This window comes from Didymosphaeria variabile, assembly GCF_027946475.1.
Source record: "Didymosphaeria variabile strain IMI 356815 chromosome Unknown scaffold_8, whole genome shotgun sequence".
Classification (NCBI taxonomy): Eukaryota; Fungi; Ascomycota; class Dothideomycetes; order Pleosporales; family Didymosphaeriaceae; genus Didymosphaeria; species Didymosphaeria variabile.
This window is the reverse complement of record NW_026611627.1, coordinates 3,000,428-3,018,870: the sequence shown is the minus strand read 5'-3', so window position 1 is coordinate 3,018,870 and position 18,443 is coordinate 3,000,428. Positions and strand designations below refer to the sequence as shown.

Genomic DNA, 18,443 nt, shown 5'->3' with positions numbered 1-18,443 from the left:
TGCTTTGAGGACTGGTTGATACTCCGCTCAATCTTGTTCGAGGTGGTGCTTCAGGTCCTAGATATTTTGCCATGACTGATGCTGGATGACGATCACGTCGCCAAGACAGGCTCCGACCACTTGCAAAACTGGGAAATTGGTTCACCAGGGTAAAACTCATGAATCAAAACCTCTTCCTGGTAGTGCGTCTTACCAATGTAGTGCCGGACAACGGTATGGCACACCATCCGGCGAGCAGGGTAGCGCCATGCCTCTACGACGGACATCAAGACCCGATCGTTGTAGATAATCTCGTGATATCGCACGTTCATCACAATGATGATTTCCTTCATGGGGTTCTCGTAGTTGGCGAAGGTGTCTAAGAAGTGCTTGAGTCCGACATTCAATAGACGCACACGGGCGTTCCGCTGTTGCACTGGATCTATTAGCGTTCATGTAAAGCAATCGTCGAATAGAAGGCTTACTTGGCAAGAACTCCTTGCGAATCTGGCGACAGACGCGCGTGAGGCCAGCGTAGGTACCAGCTCTGGGAATGTTGTGGAGAGGCTTTTCGTCGTCGCCTGGTGACACCTCAAGGTCACCGCCAGTCTCGTCCTTTAGGCAGGTGGTGTCCCAATCTCCATGATGGATGTCGACCGACTCGTCGTCATCCGCAAGTACAAACTTGTAGATGCGGTTGCGGATCTCTACTCAAGTATCAGTATGTGTCCACAGGCTCGCAATATGGCGTGCTGTATACTGACCTCCCGGAAGCTTCAGGAACGGAGACTCCATTTTGGCGCAGCAGACTTGCTGTTGCCGAGGGCGGACGTCTGTTTGGAAGTTTGGGGAGAGGGTGAGCAGGAAGTAAAAGAGGCAGAATCGGCTTTTTGAGCGTATGAAATTCCGCGCTAGGCGTCACCGCTGTAAGTGAATGCAGGAGCGCTTTCACCTGTGCTTTGACCATTCAGCGAGCTAAGATGTTTGTGCTATAGTCTAGATCTGGAAACAGCAGGCACACACTTTTACTCATCAAAGCCGTAAACAAACATTCAATGTATCCATACGGGCTATGAGCTATGTATCCGATTGCACCTTTCTCAAATTAACGTGCGCATGCCATAGACCTAGCCTTTCGATGCATGCCTAATTCTGAAGGTACCAGGTTCACACCCTCAATAATCAAGCCTACAAGTACCTGTTCCGCGAGTACATCCTCATATTCAGGAGTAATGTTACAGACTAGAAGAAACAGCAGTTCTATAGTGTATCTTAATTGGTCTCTCGCCCTGGTTCGATTCGACGGGATCTCAGCTAGCAATACATGACATTTTCTGGCATCCTTGCGGTCTGGCCCCAAGCACTGACAGTCCACTCTAACGTCCATGGGCTTGTCATGTGGCCTAACGTATGCAAATCGCTGTCCTTATACTGCGCTTCCCGTCGCCCTCCTCAGTCTTGTAAGGGACATAGAAGCCAGCGAGTACCCTTCCAAGAGAAAATCGCAAACCTCGACCCCGAATATCAACGCGCGGGAGCGGCAGAGCGTGGGAACAATCCCTCCTCCATGTTCAGGATTCTCCCCAACCCACATCTAAGAAAGTCCGCTTGCAGCTCGAACGGATAAGTGCGTGCGAACCAATCCAGTAGCTCTTCAAGGTCTACAGTCTCGAAGCTTGTGGCAGGAGAGGAGTTCTGGATCCAGGCATGGAATGTCACTTGGTTGAAGAACTGTGCTTTGGCACGTACGAGCGGCTGGAAGTCGAGGGCGGGGATTTCGGTGTCATTCAAAATGTAGATTCGGACGGTGATGGCTTTGGTCGTGTTGTCGCTGTTGCTGCTTGGTGACGCACTTGCGGGTGTGGAGTCAAGATGGAGGTAATGAAATCTGGTGGCGGTGGAGGAATGGGGACGAACATACGAGTCATACTGGGTCGTTGGGCAGGTCCTGGGGGGTAAATCTTGCCTGGTGTCGAAGAAAGTGGCGATGAAGATGTCGAGCTCAGGAAGGTTGACCGTGACGCGGGCGTTTTGCTGCTGGACTGGAGCACTGTTAGTGGATGTGCGACACAACCTCGACCTCCAGCTCGGGAACTCACTGGGCAAGAATTCTTTGCGAATTTGGCGACAGACGCGCGTAAGACCGGCATAGGTCCCATACCCACATACCTTCGCATCCTTATCCTCACTCTTTAGATGCTTTACCTCGACCGGCCGGCCGTGGCCCGCCGCCACGAACTTGTATATGCGGTTGCGGATCTCTACGTATCGTATCAGCTGGTAGGGAACGATTTGGATATACCGCATAGCAATTCGACCGAGCGCGATATGAACATACCTCCTGGGAGTTCCAAAAGCGGAGAGGCCATCTTGTTATGGCGAGTGTTGTCGATAGCTGTACCTTGCGGTTTCGCGTTCTGGTTCAGGTAATAAAAAGCTCGCAAGAGAATGTAGGTAATAGCCATTGTTTTGATGAAACATGCGCTTCAGGCCAAGGCAGGGGGTGCATGTATACCAGGAGCTCGAGTAGGGGGTAAAAGAGAAAGACAAAAGCCCTGGTCTGTGGGGTTGAAAGTGCGAGCGAGTCGTCGCCACGGCGACCGTGACCAGACTGCTGATTATTTGAACTAGTCGTTTTGAGCCTACGCGTCTGAGTGGTTGATTTTCGTGGTTGAATCTCGAGCGAGAGTCAACGCGGTGATCGAGGAACATGCAAGCTTTATATTGATAGCTTGGCCTGTTGCATCTAGAGTAAGCGTACGCCGCACGGATCCCTCTGAAAGTATCAGGCTCGGGTATTCAGTTACCTTGACGATCTACTGCCAAGGCAAGTATATGCGCCTGTCAAAGGATTCCTGCCCACGATAGTTCGCTTCTTAGGTCAACGAGCCCCCGAACGTTGCCAGCGCAAGTCGACAACTTCGTGGACTTACCGAGGAAGAGTGAAGCAAGGCACGGGATTTATATGAGCATCACGCAGCTACGTCGGGCCACGACGGATTCCGCATCACGCCCCCTGACCAATAGGCTACGTTGGGGAATCTTGAGGATGCGGAGAATGTTCTTCTCAACACGACCGTCAAGCTACCCTCATAACCGACCCAATCCGCATGTATATTTCTTAACCTCAGTAACGCGCCCTTTCCCACCTCCCCTCCTACCCCGCCCACTCAAAAGCAGCCACAAACCTCGGCATCAAATCCCAATCCGTCTCCAGCTCCTCCTCCCTCTCCTTAACCGTAGGTATCCCCACAATCTTCCACCTTACATCCCCCTCATCAAGGCCCTCCAACTCCACACCTTCCCGCTCGTTAAGCTCGCGTGCATTCCCGCCTTCTTCCCTAAGCCGCTCATCACCCCACCTAAGCTGGATCTTGCGAATCCAATGTACGTCTTCGGGACCGAGCTCCAAGCGTACATGAGGCGGGTTCATATTGCGGAAGTCGCTGCGCGCGGCGTCGACGTAGCCTTGCGCGCTTGAGACTGTCTCAAGCCGTACCTCGGGGCGAGTCTTGACTTGGATGCGTAAGATAGCCGTCGTTGGGGCTGTTATGTGCTTGAGCTCTTCGTCTAGGTAGTCTACTGGGCCGCCGTGCTCCAGGAGTAGCGCTATACTGCCGAGCGCTTTAAGGCTGATGGCGATCCACAGCGGAGTTGGGCCAGATGCGTAGCGTCCACTTCCTAGTTGGATATTCATGCTGTGGTTCTCGAGAAGGTATCTCACCATTTCGGTGCGGTTGTTTGCGGCTGCTTTGTACAGAGGTTTGGTACCGGGAGGGAGGCGGTGGGTGTTTGGGTCTGCGGCGTACTTCTCGATCATGAGGCGGGCGCAGTTGAGTGAGCCTGCTTCTACGGCTCGCTCGAATAGGTGCTGGATGTTGAAGTTTTGGCCTAGGGGTAATTTGTCGAGAGACATTGTGTCGTGCTCTTTTACGCCGAGACTTTTGATGAATTCGAACTTTTCGGGCCGGTTGAGACGCATGGCGTTGTAGGCACCGTATACGAATTGTCTTTGTAGTGCTTGAGGTACCTCGAAAGGTAGAATGTTGCCATGCTCGTCCGTCGGGTATTTGTACTTGAGCATCAGCTTTAGGGACTGGAAATCTCCTGCCTCCGCTGCCCAGGACATAGCAACCTCGAGAGTATTCTTCTGCTCGTAGTTGAGAAGATCTGTCGCTATTTTCCCATCCTTATCCTCGGTAGGGTAACCGCCCTCCTCGAGCAACAGCGTCAAAACCTCGAAACTCCCGGCCGCTGCTCTCTTGATAGCTAGAGGTGTCACTAAGACGCCAGTCGATTCGTCCTCTCGGTCCTTCCTCTTTCTGGTAGGTCCAGGAAAGGGATGTTCCAGCAACAGCTTGACTGTTTGAAGGTCTCCAGATCCAGCCGCTACCTCGAGCGCATTCGCGTTTATACAATTGCCCATAAACTGCGTTGCTCTCTCAGTCTTCCCGTTCGCCCTTGCCGTGGAATCTGCGCCTTGTCCGAGCAGGTATGTAATCATACCCGGCTGCGACACAGCAGCAGCCGCAATCAGTGGCGTTCTTCCATATTCATCACGGGATTCGATATCCACGCCACTCTCCAGGAAAATCTTGACACACTCAACATGACTGTTCATGACCGCCGCATGTAACGGCGAGATCGCAGGATCGTCTTTATCCGGTATACTCCCGTCATCATCGACGTCTCCAGCGTCACCATTCTCCTTCTCTTCTTCCAGCGCTTTCTCCACATCCGGCTGAACCCTAATCCCAGAACCAACAAAAAACTGCACAATCGCTTCATCGCCTCGACCGGCTGCAGCGCACAGCATCTCGCGTCTATGCTTCTGCTTCGGGTACTCTTCTAACACTTCTCTAAGCTTCTCGACGCGCTCTTCAGCATCTTCAATCAACCAAATCTTATTCTGCTGCATTGGATCACGACCCAAGTTGTCGATATACTCGGGATCCTCCAGGAAGAATGCATGTATGGCGGGTTCGGGCATGACAGAGATGCGCTGGCCGGGTGGAGCTACCGGTGGCTCTGGCTTGTGTGGCGGTAGGATCTTGACCATCTTTTCACTTTCAAATTACGTCAAGAACAAGATGTAGGAGCGGGTCTTGTCAAAGTTGTAGATGCTTGACGTTTTGAAGTGTAGTACTAACCTATTAGGCACCGATACTAGCGAGGGACTGTAACCTTACGCTAAGTGCGGCACCGAATCAGCGAGAGGTAGACTAGCCTAGTTCAACTAATGTGCAGGTGCAGGGCGACTAGTTCATCATGATAACTGTCATGAACATCACATCCAGCTGCTTAGGGCTTGTATTGGATCGCTCCATTTACATGCGTGGGCGGGTGAGACTTGGTAGGTAGAGCTGAGCGTTGTGTGGCGAGTGATGACAAAATGTTAGAAGCTGTGTGGCCCAAGTTGTAGTGGCACTGTATTGCTCAGCCCGCTATTTTACTGACTCATTTAGCTATTCAGAAATAGAGAGCATAAGACGTTCATTGTCGATGCCTAGTCTAAGTAAGCTATGAGGATGTGGCTGAACCACAAGTGTAGTATAAGCTATGAGAGCATGACTGGGTGCCAGCTATGGACTAAGCTATGCGATCTTGGCTAAGCCACAACCACGAACACTATCCTTGCCAACTATAAGAACCTTCTTTACGAATCACGGTGAGAGACAGAGACGGAGACTGTGCCCCTGAGATGGCGAAAACTATTTCTCACGTGATCCATCTTCAGGTACTTGAAGAACTTCTCCATGCCAGGCTCCGACGTTAAATCAAAGGTCACGAGCTTACCAAGATTCTTAGGATGCCCACACCGCACTTCCTCTTTGATGACGCGATTTCCAGGCTTCATAGCGATCTCGATGTCCCTGGAGCTGAGGTGGAAAAGGACAGCATCGAATTTGCATGCTGGATCGCTGAGCATGGCTAGCCAGTGTATGTTGTCGTGATCCAGAATATCGAAGAAAGTGAACGACGACGAGAACACGCCACTGGATACGTCTCCAGCGGGGCAAACCGTGACTTCGCACTGAGGCAAGCGAGCGAGGATCCGCAGCAGTGGTAGAAGGTCGATGTACGAGCTATGATCTGGGCCGTCATTGGGAATACGGATACCGAGTCGTCTGAAGGGATGTTCCGCAATGAGGAAGGTAGCTATGTAATTTCTGAGGTCGTCGTAGCTTATGGACACGGAAGCGTTCTCCTGCTGTACTTCAGGCCTGTCAATACGGGCTTATATCATGATACCATTGGGACTTACTCGGTAGATACTCCGAACGAATTTGACGACATGCGCGGGTCAATCCAGCGTAGGTGCCTGAGTTGAGGGTGTGCTCGTGGTCGCTCACGAAAGCCTTGCGATGCTTGATCTGGAGAGCCTCGCGGGGCCACCAGTCGGTGTCATTAGGGTTGTGCTTCTCTTCTCTCGGTATCCCATCGAACTCCGCGACAAGCCCATAAATGCGGTTCCGCAGCTCTATTCCTATCAGCACCCTGCAACCGCTCGTCACTCATCCTGCACATGCTTACCCGCCGGAAGATCCAGAACAGACGGCGCCATCCTGTCGTCGCTGCCACTATCGCTGCGGGATTTGTGGTGTATGTGGTGTTGCGAAGAAAGTGCAAGCGTGTAGAAAGAGCCCAAGAAATAGTGAGAGGCACGGCCCCACTTTTCCATATGAGGAAAGCGCAGGTAAAGGTGGCACAGAAGGGAAGGCGCGGGCGCAAACGCAAACACGTCGTTGAATTTGTTACTCGGGGATGTTCTGTATTTAGACGGTGGTTTACAGAGAGAAGAGTTTTGCTCACAATCACGCTTGAATTGCGTGTATGGGGGCACAAAGCGTAGTGCTATAGTGCCTCTATCTCGTAGATAACCTTAACCGTGTTGTTTGTCATGCTTTCAATTGTTCAGAGCCATCGCGCTCTGGGTACCATGAGTCTCCTCAGCCTCAAACGTCCTCTGAAGCAGGTGACTGAGTCACCGAAACACTGGCGCCTGAAATACGAAGAACGAGTGTCCCGGAATGTCTTGTCTCCTTGACTACTTCCATCGACTCCAAGAGATTGCGCACCTGGCTTGCGTTCTCCCCGTCAATGTACGCAGCACCTTTGTGGCCGAGCACGATCTTGATGTCCCTCGAGGTAAGGTTGAAGAGTATAGCGTCGACGAAGGCAGACTCGCGGAGCATTGCCAGCCAGTCCTTGTGCTTGTGTTCTAGAATGCGATAGAGAAGCAAGTACCCGAGATAGAGCTCCTCGTTTAGTTTTTCGTACTTGTCGACACCACACCGGAACCCGGTTTGGGGGTTGGCGCTTGCACGTAGGATTGGGAGCAAGTCGACATGCGAATTCATGGCCATGTCTGTCGTTCGGACTCGAATCTCTAGACCTGTGAGGATATTGCGATGGGTATGTCCGTTGAGAAGGATAGCGGGAAGATCGACGAGATCATCGTATCCAGCATACATCACGTTCCAAACGGCCCGAGAAGCTACAAAGACTGGCACGCTATGTGAGCTGAGTTGTTGACTGCAAGGTGTAACAATGACTTACATGGTAGATATTCCTCGCGGATTTGACGGCAGACGCGTGTAAGTCCAGCATAGCTGTTCGGCGGTCCGGCTTCCTCCTTCTTTCTAGACCACCTTCCATAATACATATCCTCCCATGAATCGTAGGTATTGTAGGACGTGAGGCGCTTGAATTCTTTCTTGTGCTTGATCTTCGTGACTGCCGCGTCGTGCTCGAGCACCAGCGTATACACCCGGTTCCTGATCTCTACATAACATCAAGATCAGTACATCATCCACAAATTTGCGCGAATAGTACATCCGTTACTTACCGCCCGGGAGGTTGAGCAAGAGCGACGCCATGATCTCGCCGTAGCGACTGTCGCTGCAGCGGTTGACGTCCAAGGAAGGTGGAGAAAAGGTGTCGTACGAAGACGCCAGACCTTAATTTAAGCTCCTCGTCACTAGTCCCACTTTGGTTGTGGAAAGAAACCAAGCGCAGGTGAAGGTAAACGCAAAGACCAAGGTAAGTGAAACACCCGTCACAAACTTCACAAACCAGGGTGGCACAGAAGGGACACAATCAAAAACACGTCATGCAATTTGTTACATTGTCATCTTGTTTATTTAGGCCGTGATTAAGAGACACGAACCTCATCCATATTCCGCTTTTAGATCGCCTAATACGGAGCTATACATGCCGCTGGAGTGCTCCCCTCTCTTGGAAAACCATAACCGTGTTGTATGATGACTTGCCGCTGCTCACTGGGCTGGCGTTGAGCGTGGCACCGCTTTTCTCCTCCTTCCATGGTGTCAGTGAGTAGGTGAAGGCGACCGCGTCACCGAAACAGTAACATTAGGAACACAGTGAACGAGTGTCCAACCTCGCGGATCCGCTATTATATCCAAATGCTTCAAGAAATCTTGCACCTCGCTCTCCTTCTCGACATCGAGGTATGTGACGCAGTCATGTTTCAAGACAATCGTGATTTGTCTAGTGGCGAATTTGTAGAGTATGGCGTCGATCGAGATGGGGGCGTCAAACATTGCAAGCCAATTGGCGTTTTTGTGGTTCACAATTCGCTCCAAAAGCTTGTAACTTTCGTACGCATCATCTTCCATATAACCGGCCTTGGAAATGCCTAGACTGTAAGAGTGTGTACAGCGATTTGATTCTCGTGTATGCAGAATTGGGAGTAGGTCGACGAATCGATCACGGTTCGATCCAGACTTGGTAACCTGAATATGAAGGAATCCGGTACAGAGGCCGTCGGTGTTGAGAAATGTAGTAGGGAGAAGTGGGATGTCGTCGTAGCTTGCAAGTATCTTGAACTTTCCCATGAATGGGACATGCTCAAGTAGCGTCGGAACATTTCGCTTTTGAAGCAGCACTGAGTCAAATTGTTAGATGGTACATCCAAGGAGGATCTACATGGCTGTGGATGACTTACAAGGGAGGTATTCCTCACGGATCTGTCGACATACGCGTGTCAGTCCGGCATACCTCGAAGCGCCCTTGGTGTCCCGACCGGCCCCAGCAGTATTGAAGGTCAAGGACTTGTGTGTGACAATCATCACTTTGTCATCGTGTTCGAAAACCAGCTTATACACGCGGTTGCGAAGCTCTGTACAACACCGTTTAGAACGGCTCGTGTCATGTCCCGCGGAAGGGGCGTGTTACTCACCTCCAGGAAGATTCAGAAAGGGCGACGTCATTGCCACCGTTGCCGTTGCTACCGCCGCGGTTGGTGTCGCGAGGAAGATGGAGAAAAGAAAGGGTTGCGTCAAGGTGGCGGACCTGGTTTTAAGCTTTGCGTCACCCAGGCGACCGCGCGGTACCCAGAGAGGAAAAGCGGGCGAGAGTAAAGGTGAATGACGCCATCTACTGAGAGCACACCGGGCCGCTTAGGTACCTATGGTAGGTAGGTAGGTAACAAATTTACGTCCAAGAGTTTGAGAGTTTGAGCATCAGTGCCCTTCTGCGAGTTACATACCGTAGGTAGCCTCCCTGGGCGCAAGATATCTCATATTGCCATCCGGGTTGGAAAGCATGCGGCGCTCAGTCGTCTCTCCATAAGGACGCTCCGAGCATCAACCGTAAAGGTGGTTCGTACAATTCGCACCTCTGCTCTGTGTTCTGTATGAAGATCTCAACTGCACTGTACCCACGAGACATCCGCCCATCCACTCTATTCTTATATTCAAACCAACATAGCACAAAGCAACAGCCACAATACCTACACCCTTCACCCCCTAGCAGCGACTTCGAAAACCGCCGCTCACCTCATCTATCACAGTCACCCCCAATCTTTCAATCTCCAATAAATCCACAGAGTTCGTGCTTTATCAAGGTACACTTCCAGCCCAGCCCCCCTCCACCAGATACGCAGAAGTCAACCCCGCGGCGGAGCAAACCTGCACGTTGCAAAGCTGCAGCGACGACTCAACCCGGTAAACGAGGCGCTGCCTCGCATGTGGGCAAATCACACCCGTGGACTCCACGCGATCAAGAAACATAGAATCTAAACGTAAAAACAAACATCTCGCATTGCACACATCACCATCATTAAACTCGCTAAGCCACTCGCTACACTCGCTATGAAGTCGTAAGTCATTACCTCCCCCCTCTCACCTGGTATCTCAATCTCCTCCTTCCCCCATCCATCCCCCTCAATGCTAGGAAACATCAAGAAACACCACTCGCTCGTCTCGTATATACCTCACACACACGCGTAGCTAGCAGGGCAGGCAAACAAACAGACAGACAGACAAAAATACCACGAAACGTACGAGACGAGATACAACACCGTGCGCAAAGAAAGAAAAGAAAAGCAAAAAAGAGGTTCAAATCTGAAGAAGCCAGTCGAAGAAGGAAAACAAAGAAAGACAAAGACAAGACAAGACAAAGACAATGCAGTCAGCTAGGCCAGGCCAGGCTACCGAAACAGCCCATTCAGCACGCTCTCCAGCTTACTCGCAAGCGGATCGTCGTCTCTGACCGCGCCACGCTCGTCGAAGCGGGGAGGCAACTCGATGGTAGCATCCGAATCCGAGGTATCGTCGGGGCTCTCGTCGCGCCTACCCCTATCCCTATCCCTGTGTCTATCCCTCTCCCTGTCCTTCCTCCTTCCACCATCCCTCCCGCTCTCCCTCTCCCTCTCCCTTTCATACTCCCTATCCCTAGACCGCTCCGGACCTTTCCCCCCCTCACCCTCAGGCGTAAACACCCTCTCCTCCGGCTGCAAATCAAACATAACGCTCTTCTCGCTCGCAGGCTTCACAGGCTCAGGCTGAATCGGTGCTTCGGCCGACCTCACAGAATGAATAGGCACAGGCACACCCTGAGAAGGAGGAGGCGCGACATCGATCGAAGAATTGGAATGGAGCGCGCCTAGACGATCTGCACGGGAAAGGTTAGCGAAACTGACCTACGGGTAGGCGAAAGCCCAGACCCACCAAGACGTGAAGCGTGCATGTGCTCTGGAACTTCAAGGGGAGGATCGCGAGCACTCACATTGTCATCCGGGCGGCGGTAGCGGGGTCCTGGTGGGCGTAGGGGTTGCCGGGTTCGGCGGGCGGCGGGGTGTAGCCGGTGGCTGGGTGGATGTGGCCGGCGGGACCGTTTGCAGACCCGTAGCCGTTGCTTGAAGGAGGGTAGTCGGCGGGGTTATATGGGGGTAGGCGTTGTTATTGTTGTTGTCGTTGTAGTCTCGAGTGCTGTAATTATCTACGGGCTGGGTGGGGGTGGGGGAAATAGTTGGATTGAGGGAAGTATTGAGGGTCGTCAGCGCCGGGAGGTCCGGGGCTGTAGCTGCCGGTGGAATAGGCCGAGTCTTCTTGTTGTCCTGTAGAGTTTCAGAGGGGTGGGTCAATTTTCGGGTGTACTGGACCTACGCTGTCGTTCCCTGTCAGCCTTCTTCTTTTCTCGCCGCTTCGCTGCCTCGTGAGCAGCCAAGCCAGCTACACCAGCAACTGCAGCGGTCTCTGCCGCCTTCCGTGTCCGACTTTTGCTCCGGCTTCTGCTTGATCGAGAGCGTCGCCGTTGGCCATCCGAAGAAGATGACGAGCTTCGACGCCGATGCCGGTGGCGGCTCGCCGGACGATCGGTATAGATAGGATCACCGCCGTACTCTACAAGGGCTGCGTCACCAGCTGTGCTTCCGCGTCTACCAGAACGTACCGACCTGGATCTTGACCGTGATCTCGACTTAGATAATTCTTTGGCCTCCTTCTTACCCTTGTGCCTCTCATATAAGCCCGTCACAGCCGCCCCAGCAACGCCAGCAGCAGCGATCGGGACGCCCTGGCGAACGCGGCTTTTGCTGCGTTTACCCTTCCGCTCGCGCGATTTGCTCCGTGCGTGTTCGACGATACCAGCTACTGCTGCACTTGCCAGACCGACCTGCGCGGCACGTCGGTTACGATGCTCAGGGCTCATGTGCCTACTCTCCGACCTGCCTCGTGAGCCTTGACTCTTAACAGATACGGCGCGGGAACGGGAGCGTGAAGACCTTCGGCGCCTAGACCTGCTGCGGCGATCTTCTATGATCGTAGTCTGAGTTTCTTTCTTCCCACGTTTTCCTGCGGCGTATGCCAGAGCTCCAATACCCGCGACAGCCGCGAGAGTGCCCAACTTCTTCGTCCGTGACGTAGAACGGCTCCTGTGCTTGCGACCTCGCTCGCGGTCGCCCGACCAGGATCGGGAACGGGAGCGGTTTCTGTAGCGGCTGATGGCTTCGGCACCCACAGCTCCCAACGCACCATACCCAGCCACTTGACGGAGGTGGTGGCCGGGATCTTCTCCCTCCTTCTTGCGACGATGCCTCATGAGCTCGGCTGCGGCAACCCCGCCGATGACACCCTCAGCGAGGTGACGGCGGTGGTGAGGACTCACGTCACGGCCAGACCCCCAGGTATCCTTTTCTTTGTGAATAAAGACGACGTCATCGTCGCTATACGCATCTCTATCACGATAGCGGCCGCGGCCATACTCGCGCTCGTAATCGTAGCCTTCTTCGCGACGGCCACCGCGGTCGATTTCCTTGACCTTTCGCTCGTAGTAATAGTCTTCTTCTCTGCGGGGCTCGCGGCGGGCAATCTGTCGGTCGTCTTCGACTACGGTTCGCTCAACGAGCTCGTATGACGGCTCTTCTCGTCGGATAATGACCTGCTGGGGAGCCGACTCCTGGAGAATGATGGGCTGTGGCGCTTCGTTGCGAATGATGATGGGTTGCGGCGGTGGCTGCTCCGGACGGAAGAACTCGGTGGATCTTGAGTAACGTTCGAGTGAGTACGGATCGCGCTCGACCTCGCGCTCGCGCTCCACTTGACGTTCCACACGGTACTCTCTAACAGAGGGCGGCGGCGGCGGCGGGGATGGCGAGCGCTCCACTTCACGCTCGATGCGGTACTCGCGGATCTCGCGGCGGGGTGAGGGGTCACGCTCGACCTCGCGCTCAACGAAGCGGTATTCTCGTACTTCTCGGTCTCGGTGGTCGTGGTGGTCGTCGTGATCGTCTATGGTATATCTGCGCACCTCTCTGCGCTCTTCGACGTCTTCGTGGCGCGGACGGTCGCGGTGCACCAGACGCATTTCCGACTCGTATCGGTCTTCTTCTAGGGCGTTGTCAGGAATCTTGTAGCGCTTCACTGTCGTGTAACTGCGGCCCCCGTGGGAGCCGGTCTCCCAGTCGCGCTCCCGGTCCCGCTCTCTGAATATGGTCGACATGGCGCACAAGCGGGGTGTTAGGCAGCGGGCCGAGCGGACGCTATGTCGCGATTATGGTGGTTAAAAGGTTGGTGCGAGGTGCAGTGCAAGTTTGGTTCCAGCGAGCGGCGATCTGGTGTGGTGGGAATGGCAAGTGGCAGGCGGATGCGCAGTGACGCAGCGTTCGCAGCTCGTCTATGAGCCAGTCGGCCTGAGACGACGATCTGACTGGGCGGAGGGGCACGGGAACCCGCTACAGCAGCCGATGGAAGCGCAGCGATTGGCGACGGCAGCGAGACGCACCGCGATATGGATAGTGAGATGCGCAGGACGGTGTAAGTAGTGCTATAGGGAGGGTTGGAAATCCTCAGCTGCGGGCGACGGCAGGCTCAATATGAGCCCATGCGGAAACCAAGGATGTGAGGCTGCCCAGTTTGTGGAGCAAGGACCCGGTCAACTGATTGACGTCACAAGGCTGGAAGCGACATGCGAACCATCACGACTCAGACTTCGAAGGCGCCAGAAGGATGCCAGAACGCGGCTACAGAACGCCTTTGCGAGACCTATATAGCTCGCGATCGCCCGAGGCCGCGCCGTAGCAAACTCTCACTATCAGAACGACACCGTATCCCATCCTGCTGCAGCTCCCCGCGCCGCCTTCGCCCCCACCGCAACAGAGTAAGACATGGACCATTCATCTTGCGAGTCTGCAATGCATTACTCACAAAGAAGGGTTCAGGTCTTCTCTTTGACGGCTAGCTCACCGGATAGCCTGCGCTATTTAGTTGAGAGAAAGGCTGTTGCACAGCCTACCCTGCGGTGTGAGTAGCCAAGCACGAAGCTCTCATGCGGAGAAGTTGTCTCCAAGCCACCACCCAGCTGGCGAGAAGTGCACAGTCACCTGTCTGCTGTTTGACTCACTTCCACCATTTGGATTCGTCGGCTCTGCGTTGCGCGCTGATGCGTATGAGCATTCTCGAGAGCGAAATCTCTGGGAGAGTCACAAGGCTCGGAAAGATTTGTCTCAAGGAACCCCTGTGATAGCGAGCTGCATGCGCGCATCATGTCTGCAGTTTCGATCGGCTTCGGTCGGTTGGGCAAACGAGTAGGGTGACCGGACAGCGGCTGGAAGGTCGATGTCGTCCACGACGGCTGGAGGCCTCTTTAAGTATGTTGCTGCAATGCCTGAAAGCGGGATGCCAGTCGTTGCCTTGCCTTGTGGTACAGCACTCACCACTGTCGGGGAGGGGGATCATCCGTCCGGCACGCGACGTGGCTGCCTGTTTGCCTGGCTGCCTGAGGTCACACTGAGTGCACAGTGGAAACGATATTTGCAAGCGCAAACATGGCGCTTCTCCCGAAGTTGTCACGGCGGGACTGCCCGAGTAAATATAGGCATCGTACATGGTCTTGGCTTGGTGGTGCGGTTGTCGACCGGTGGAACAGACAGATTGACTGCGGGACAGCGGCAACAGCCGTGTCTGACCTGCCGGAACGCTTGCGCAAGCTCATCGGACCCCAACCGCCGCAGAGGCTGCAGCCTGGCGCTGGATGCCTCAGGACAACCGTTCGTTGTTTCGCCGAGATTTCGACGTTCTTGATCTGCGACCTCTGCAGCCGTTCCGCAGCAACAAGAAATTATCGTCGAGCACGAGCTGCGGCACCCCTATGCATGCCAAGTCGTCCGCTCGTCGTTTTACCATGGCGGTCGGTTACGACGGCGTTGCGTTGTAGCCACAGGACGTATTTCTGTATCACGTGGCGGTGCGATTTCGCGCTCCTTGTGGAAATCCCATTTCATGCCTCGACTGCATCCGGAGGCATGCGCGCGGGTCCTGGTCAAGTCCGCCGAAGCAAGGCACACAGCCAAGATCATGCAAGCTAACTCCCAGATTTTGCCCTGGCAGCCCGGGTGCCCGGCTATAGATATTCGGGGTTGTGTAGGTAGCGAATCTCACGAGCATGCATAGCTGTGGCGTAGGAAAACACCCTGGAAGTTCGAAACTCGTGCAACGAGCAACCTGCCGCGTCACGAAGAATGACGCGTACGGTTCTCCACAGATTTACAGACATGCTCCAGAGAGCCCCAGAAAAGCTGGCGAAGATCAGTTTCAGGTAGAACATCGTTATTTGTACTTACGGTGCACGCTTCGGTGCAGCGAAATTGGCCCCATTGTTGTCCGCATTTGCCTCCGTCAGGCAACGGGGACTTCCAAGTCCGCAACCCTGACCGGCAGCCGCTTCGCACGGCGCCCCCATGCTCGCCTTTCTACATCGGATTGTGCTGCCGCGTCAATGTTTCGCCAGAGGAACGTGAGCTAGCCTGCGGACGAAGATGTGCTACGGTAGGGAGTTTGCTCCAGCCTTCGGAATGTGGAGTGGCACAGCACCTCTCCTCTCGCCGTGTATTTTGCTTCTTCTGCAAACTTTCCTGCTGCTAAAGGCGACAGTAGTCATGGCCACCGCTTAATGGCGTTCTCGTTGGCCCGTCCCGCAACGCCCTCCTTTCCCCCGCTCATTGCACACGGCAGCCCGTGTCCTCGATGCAGTCATGGGCGCTCTGATTGCTCTCGCGCTCCCTTCGCCAAGAGCACCGCTGGTCTTGGCAGTGAGCTTGACTTCCGAACACTGGGCAGCGCAGGGGTGGCTTGGTCAGGTACATACGCACTGCGGTGCTGTATATCCACCCGGACGATGCTCCCTCTATAAACTCTCATGCTGTCCCTTCCGTCGCTCTGTTCCGCCCTTTAAACTTGCATCCGGCCGCAGGATATCTCCGAACCCTCTTCCTTGTCTCACGACTGACCGCAAGCGTTCTGCTGCTACACCTACGCGTGTCCCCATTGACGTTGGAAGACACTCGCTGCGATGCCCCTGAGGACACTCACCATCTTTTAGACTTTGCATTTTCTTCCTCTCGTTCGACTCCGCATAGTGTACTCACATCACCTCCGCATCAGCGAGTCATTGATTGAAAATGGCCCCACGCGACGCTAACTGGATCGATGTAAGTTTACCCATTCACAATTGTACAACCGTTCTGACGCTCATGATTGTAATAGGGCCTGCGCGGCGTCGCTTCCTTCATGGTCGTATGCGGCCATTTGTGTACAGCTTTCGTTCCTTGGTTGCACGCACCGGCACCGGACGCCAAAACCGCGCCCCACCTGTTTCAGTTACCATTCTTCCGTCTAGCCGTTGGAGGCCGCTCGGCTGTGGCACTCTTTTTCCTCATAACAGGTTATGTGAACTCGATAGGACCAATTGGGCGATCGCGGGCTGGAAACACGGATGCGGCGTTTAATGGCATTGCGAGGAGTGCGCTCGCTCGCTCGGGCAGGTTGATTCTCCCGACGATGATTGCAACGGCGTTGACGTGGTTTATGGCCAACATCAACGCGTATCATATGACCAAGCATGTCGATTCGACGTGGATTCGGCAGGGCTGGCACCGACAAGAGCCTACTCTTGGAGCTGCACTCGCGTCGTTGCTGAAAGCCGAGGTGAATACGTGGACAATCGGGTGGGACGACTATGACGGAACACAGTGGACGCTGCATCTGTTCCTGGAGGGCAGCATGCTGGTGTATATGACCATGTTTGCTACAGTTCTGGTAAAGCCAAAAGCACGATTTGTCGTCTACGCTGTACTTTACCTGTACTTCTGGCAGCTTGGAGAGGGTAAATTGAGAACTTCTGAAGAAGAGCGAGCTCATGAGGCTAACAGGATACAGGTCTTGCAGTCGGTGCCCTCAAAGGTCTCAACATCGTTTTCGGCATGTTCGTCGCAGAGCTGCACAATCACTACAAAGACTCTGCAACCTCCGTCCTTCCTGCGCCCATTCCAGCGATCATGATCATTGTAGGCATGTTCATAGCCGGCTTCCCGCAAGACGCGCCGCATAACGCGCACTGGTCCGACTCCATGTCCCGCTTCATGCAAGCCATCACTGTCGAGAAATCCGACATCCGCCGATACTGGGACCACATCGGTGCTTCCACCGTGCTCCTCGGCATCTTCTTCTCACGCAACGCCCGCCGCGTGCTCACCTCGCCCGTCTTCAATTTCCTCGGCCGCGTCAGTTTCCCGGTCTACCTGATGCACAACACTTTCATAAAGTCAGTCCTGACATGGATGGTGTACCTCCCTTCTGCGATGAATCCCCCCCGGAACGAGAAGGGCCAGCAGATGGACCTGCAGCGCGGCTCCACGACACACGTCTTCATCGCCGTCGTGTGCTTCTTCTACATCCTCTACCGTTCTGCAGCCCTCTGGGTCACGCACGTCGACCCCTTTTGCGCGAAACTCGTAAACGCCGCAACGGGCTGGGCGTACGGCGAGGCGACGCCCCGCGAGAGCAGGCCTATCCTCCAGACCGTCGAGCGCAGGCAACACTCGCCACGACACGAGAAAACGAAGCTTGATTCTCCTGCATGAACGAACGGCCGCCTTTTTAGCACCATCCTTATCAATATCACACCCAAAATATCAGCATCAGCAATATCCTTATCACAAACTCATCATCAATTAGCATCTCCGGCGCGAGCGTCCGTCCCCCCAGTCTTAACGGTCGACCACCACTTCACTTCTTGTATACTTTGGCTCGAAGCCGAGCTTCACCTATACCCTTTTTCGTCTTTTTCCAGTTCGCCGACACGGCCGGCTGCGGTCCTGTCGAATACCCGATCGATCTACTCTGCATATGTGGCATTTGATGGCGTGTGTGTACGCAAGGCGTTCGGGCGTTGCTTTGATTTTGGACGTGAACTTGAGTACTTGGCATGGTGGGGGTTTTGATATTTAGTATCCGAGATAAGGGAAGCATCTGACGGCGGGGAATGTAAAGCGCGAACTATCCATAGCATGGTCGGCGATGGGATTGCATAGGAAAAAGGAGCTGTAAGATTACATGCATGCGGTGGCTGGTTTAAGAAACTAACTATCAAATTAAAAAAAGTTATAATGCATGGGGCGGCTGCTATGTGCTTCGGTCGTGCTCTGTGATATCCTTGCAGTGAGGTGTAGATCGAACTGTCGAAGCGAAAGGAAAGATGAACACTGAACTCCGGGGTAGACGCTGTTCACCACGACACGAATGCATACGCTGTCTACTTTACAGGGACTCTTGGGGAAGAGAAGACAAGTAAGACGTTGCACTTCTCTTGAACAGCTCTCCCGTTCTTAAGACCTACATAGTATGCTTTCTCAATAAATTGCGTACAGTACAGGCCCCTACATC

General features: G+C 53.9%; 6 protein-coding genes across 6 annotated transcripts; 1 reads left to right on the top strand and 5 right to left on the bottom strand.

Annotated features, from left to right (window-relative positions):
- Positions 1–92: 92 nt before the first annotated feature.
- N0V89_011232 (uncharacterized protein) lies at positions 93–2,348 on the bottom strand (the record flags this gene model as incomplete). The annotated part of the gene is made up of 4 exons (XM_056219965.1): positions 93–415; positions 465–686; positions 1,509–2,240; positions 2,318–2,348. The coding sequence occupies 4 exons, from the start codon at positions 2,346–2,348 to the stop codon at positions 93–95; spliced, it is 1,308 nt and encodes a 435-aa protein (XP_056067092.1).
- A 788-nt stretch (positions 2,349–3,136) lies between these two features.
- Positions 3,137–5,908, bottom strand: N0V89_011231 (uncharacterized protein; the record flags this gene model as incomplete). Its single annotated transcript, XM_056219964.1, has 2 exons — positions 3,137–5,038; positions 5,702–5,908. The coding sequence occupies 2 exons, from the start codon at positions 5,906–5,908 to the stop codon at positions 3,137–3,139; spliced, it is 2,109 nt and encodes a 702-aa protein (XP_056067091.1).
- Positions 5,909–6,935: 1,027 nt separating this feature from the next.
- N0V89_011230 (uncharacterized protein) lies at positions 6,936–8,543 on the bottom strand (the record flags this gene model as incomplete). Its single annotated transcript, XM_056219963.1, has 4 exons — positions 6,936–7,477; positions 7,540–7,764; positions 7,829–7,939; positions 8,381–8,543. The coding sequence occupies 4 exons, from the start codon at positions 8,541–8,543 to the stop codon at positions 6,936–6,938; spliced, it is 1,041 nt and encodes a 346-aa protein (XP_056067090.1).
- Positions 8,544–10,432: 1,889 nt separating this feature from the next.
- On the bottom strand, positions 10,433–11,018 carry N0V89_011229 (uncharacterized protein; the record flags this gene model as incomplete). The annotated part of the gene is made up of 2 exons (XM_056219962.1): positions 10,433–10,919; positions 11,011–11,018. 2 exons carry the CDS (start codon positions 11,016–11,018, stop codon positions 10,433–10,435), a joined length of 495 nt encoding a protein of 164 aa, XP_056067089.1.
- Positions 11,019–11,456: 438 nt separating this feature from the next.
- N0V89_011228 (uncharacterized protein) lies at positions 11,457–13,224 on the bottom strand (the record flags this gene model as incomplete). Its single annotated transcript, XM_056219961.1, has 2 exons — positions 11,457–11,627; positions 11,677–13,224. The coding sequence occupies 2 exons, from the start codon at positions 13,222–13,224 to the stop codon at positions 11,457–11,459; spliced, it is 1,719 nt and encodes a 572-aa protein (XP_056067088.1).
- A 2,956-nt stretch (positions 13,225–16,180) lies between these two features.
- Positions 16,181–17,641, top strand: N0V89_011227 (uncharacterized protein; the record flags this gene model as incomplete). The annotated part of the gene is made up of 3 exons (XM_056219960.1): positions 16,181–16,210; positions 16,266–16,884; positions 16,938–17,641. 3 exons carry the CDS (start codon positions 16,181–16,183, stop codon positions 17,639–17,641), a joined length of 1,353 nt encoding a protein of 450 aa, XP_056067087.1.
- Between the last annotated feature and the right edge of the window lie 802 nt (positions 17,642–18,443).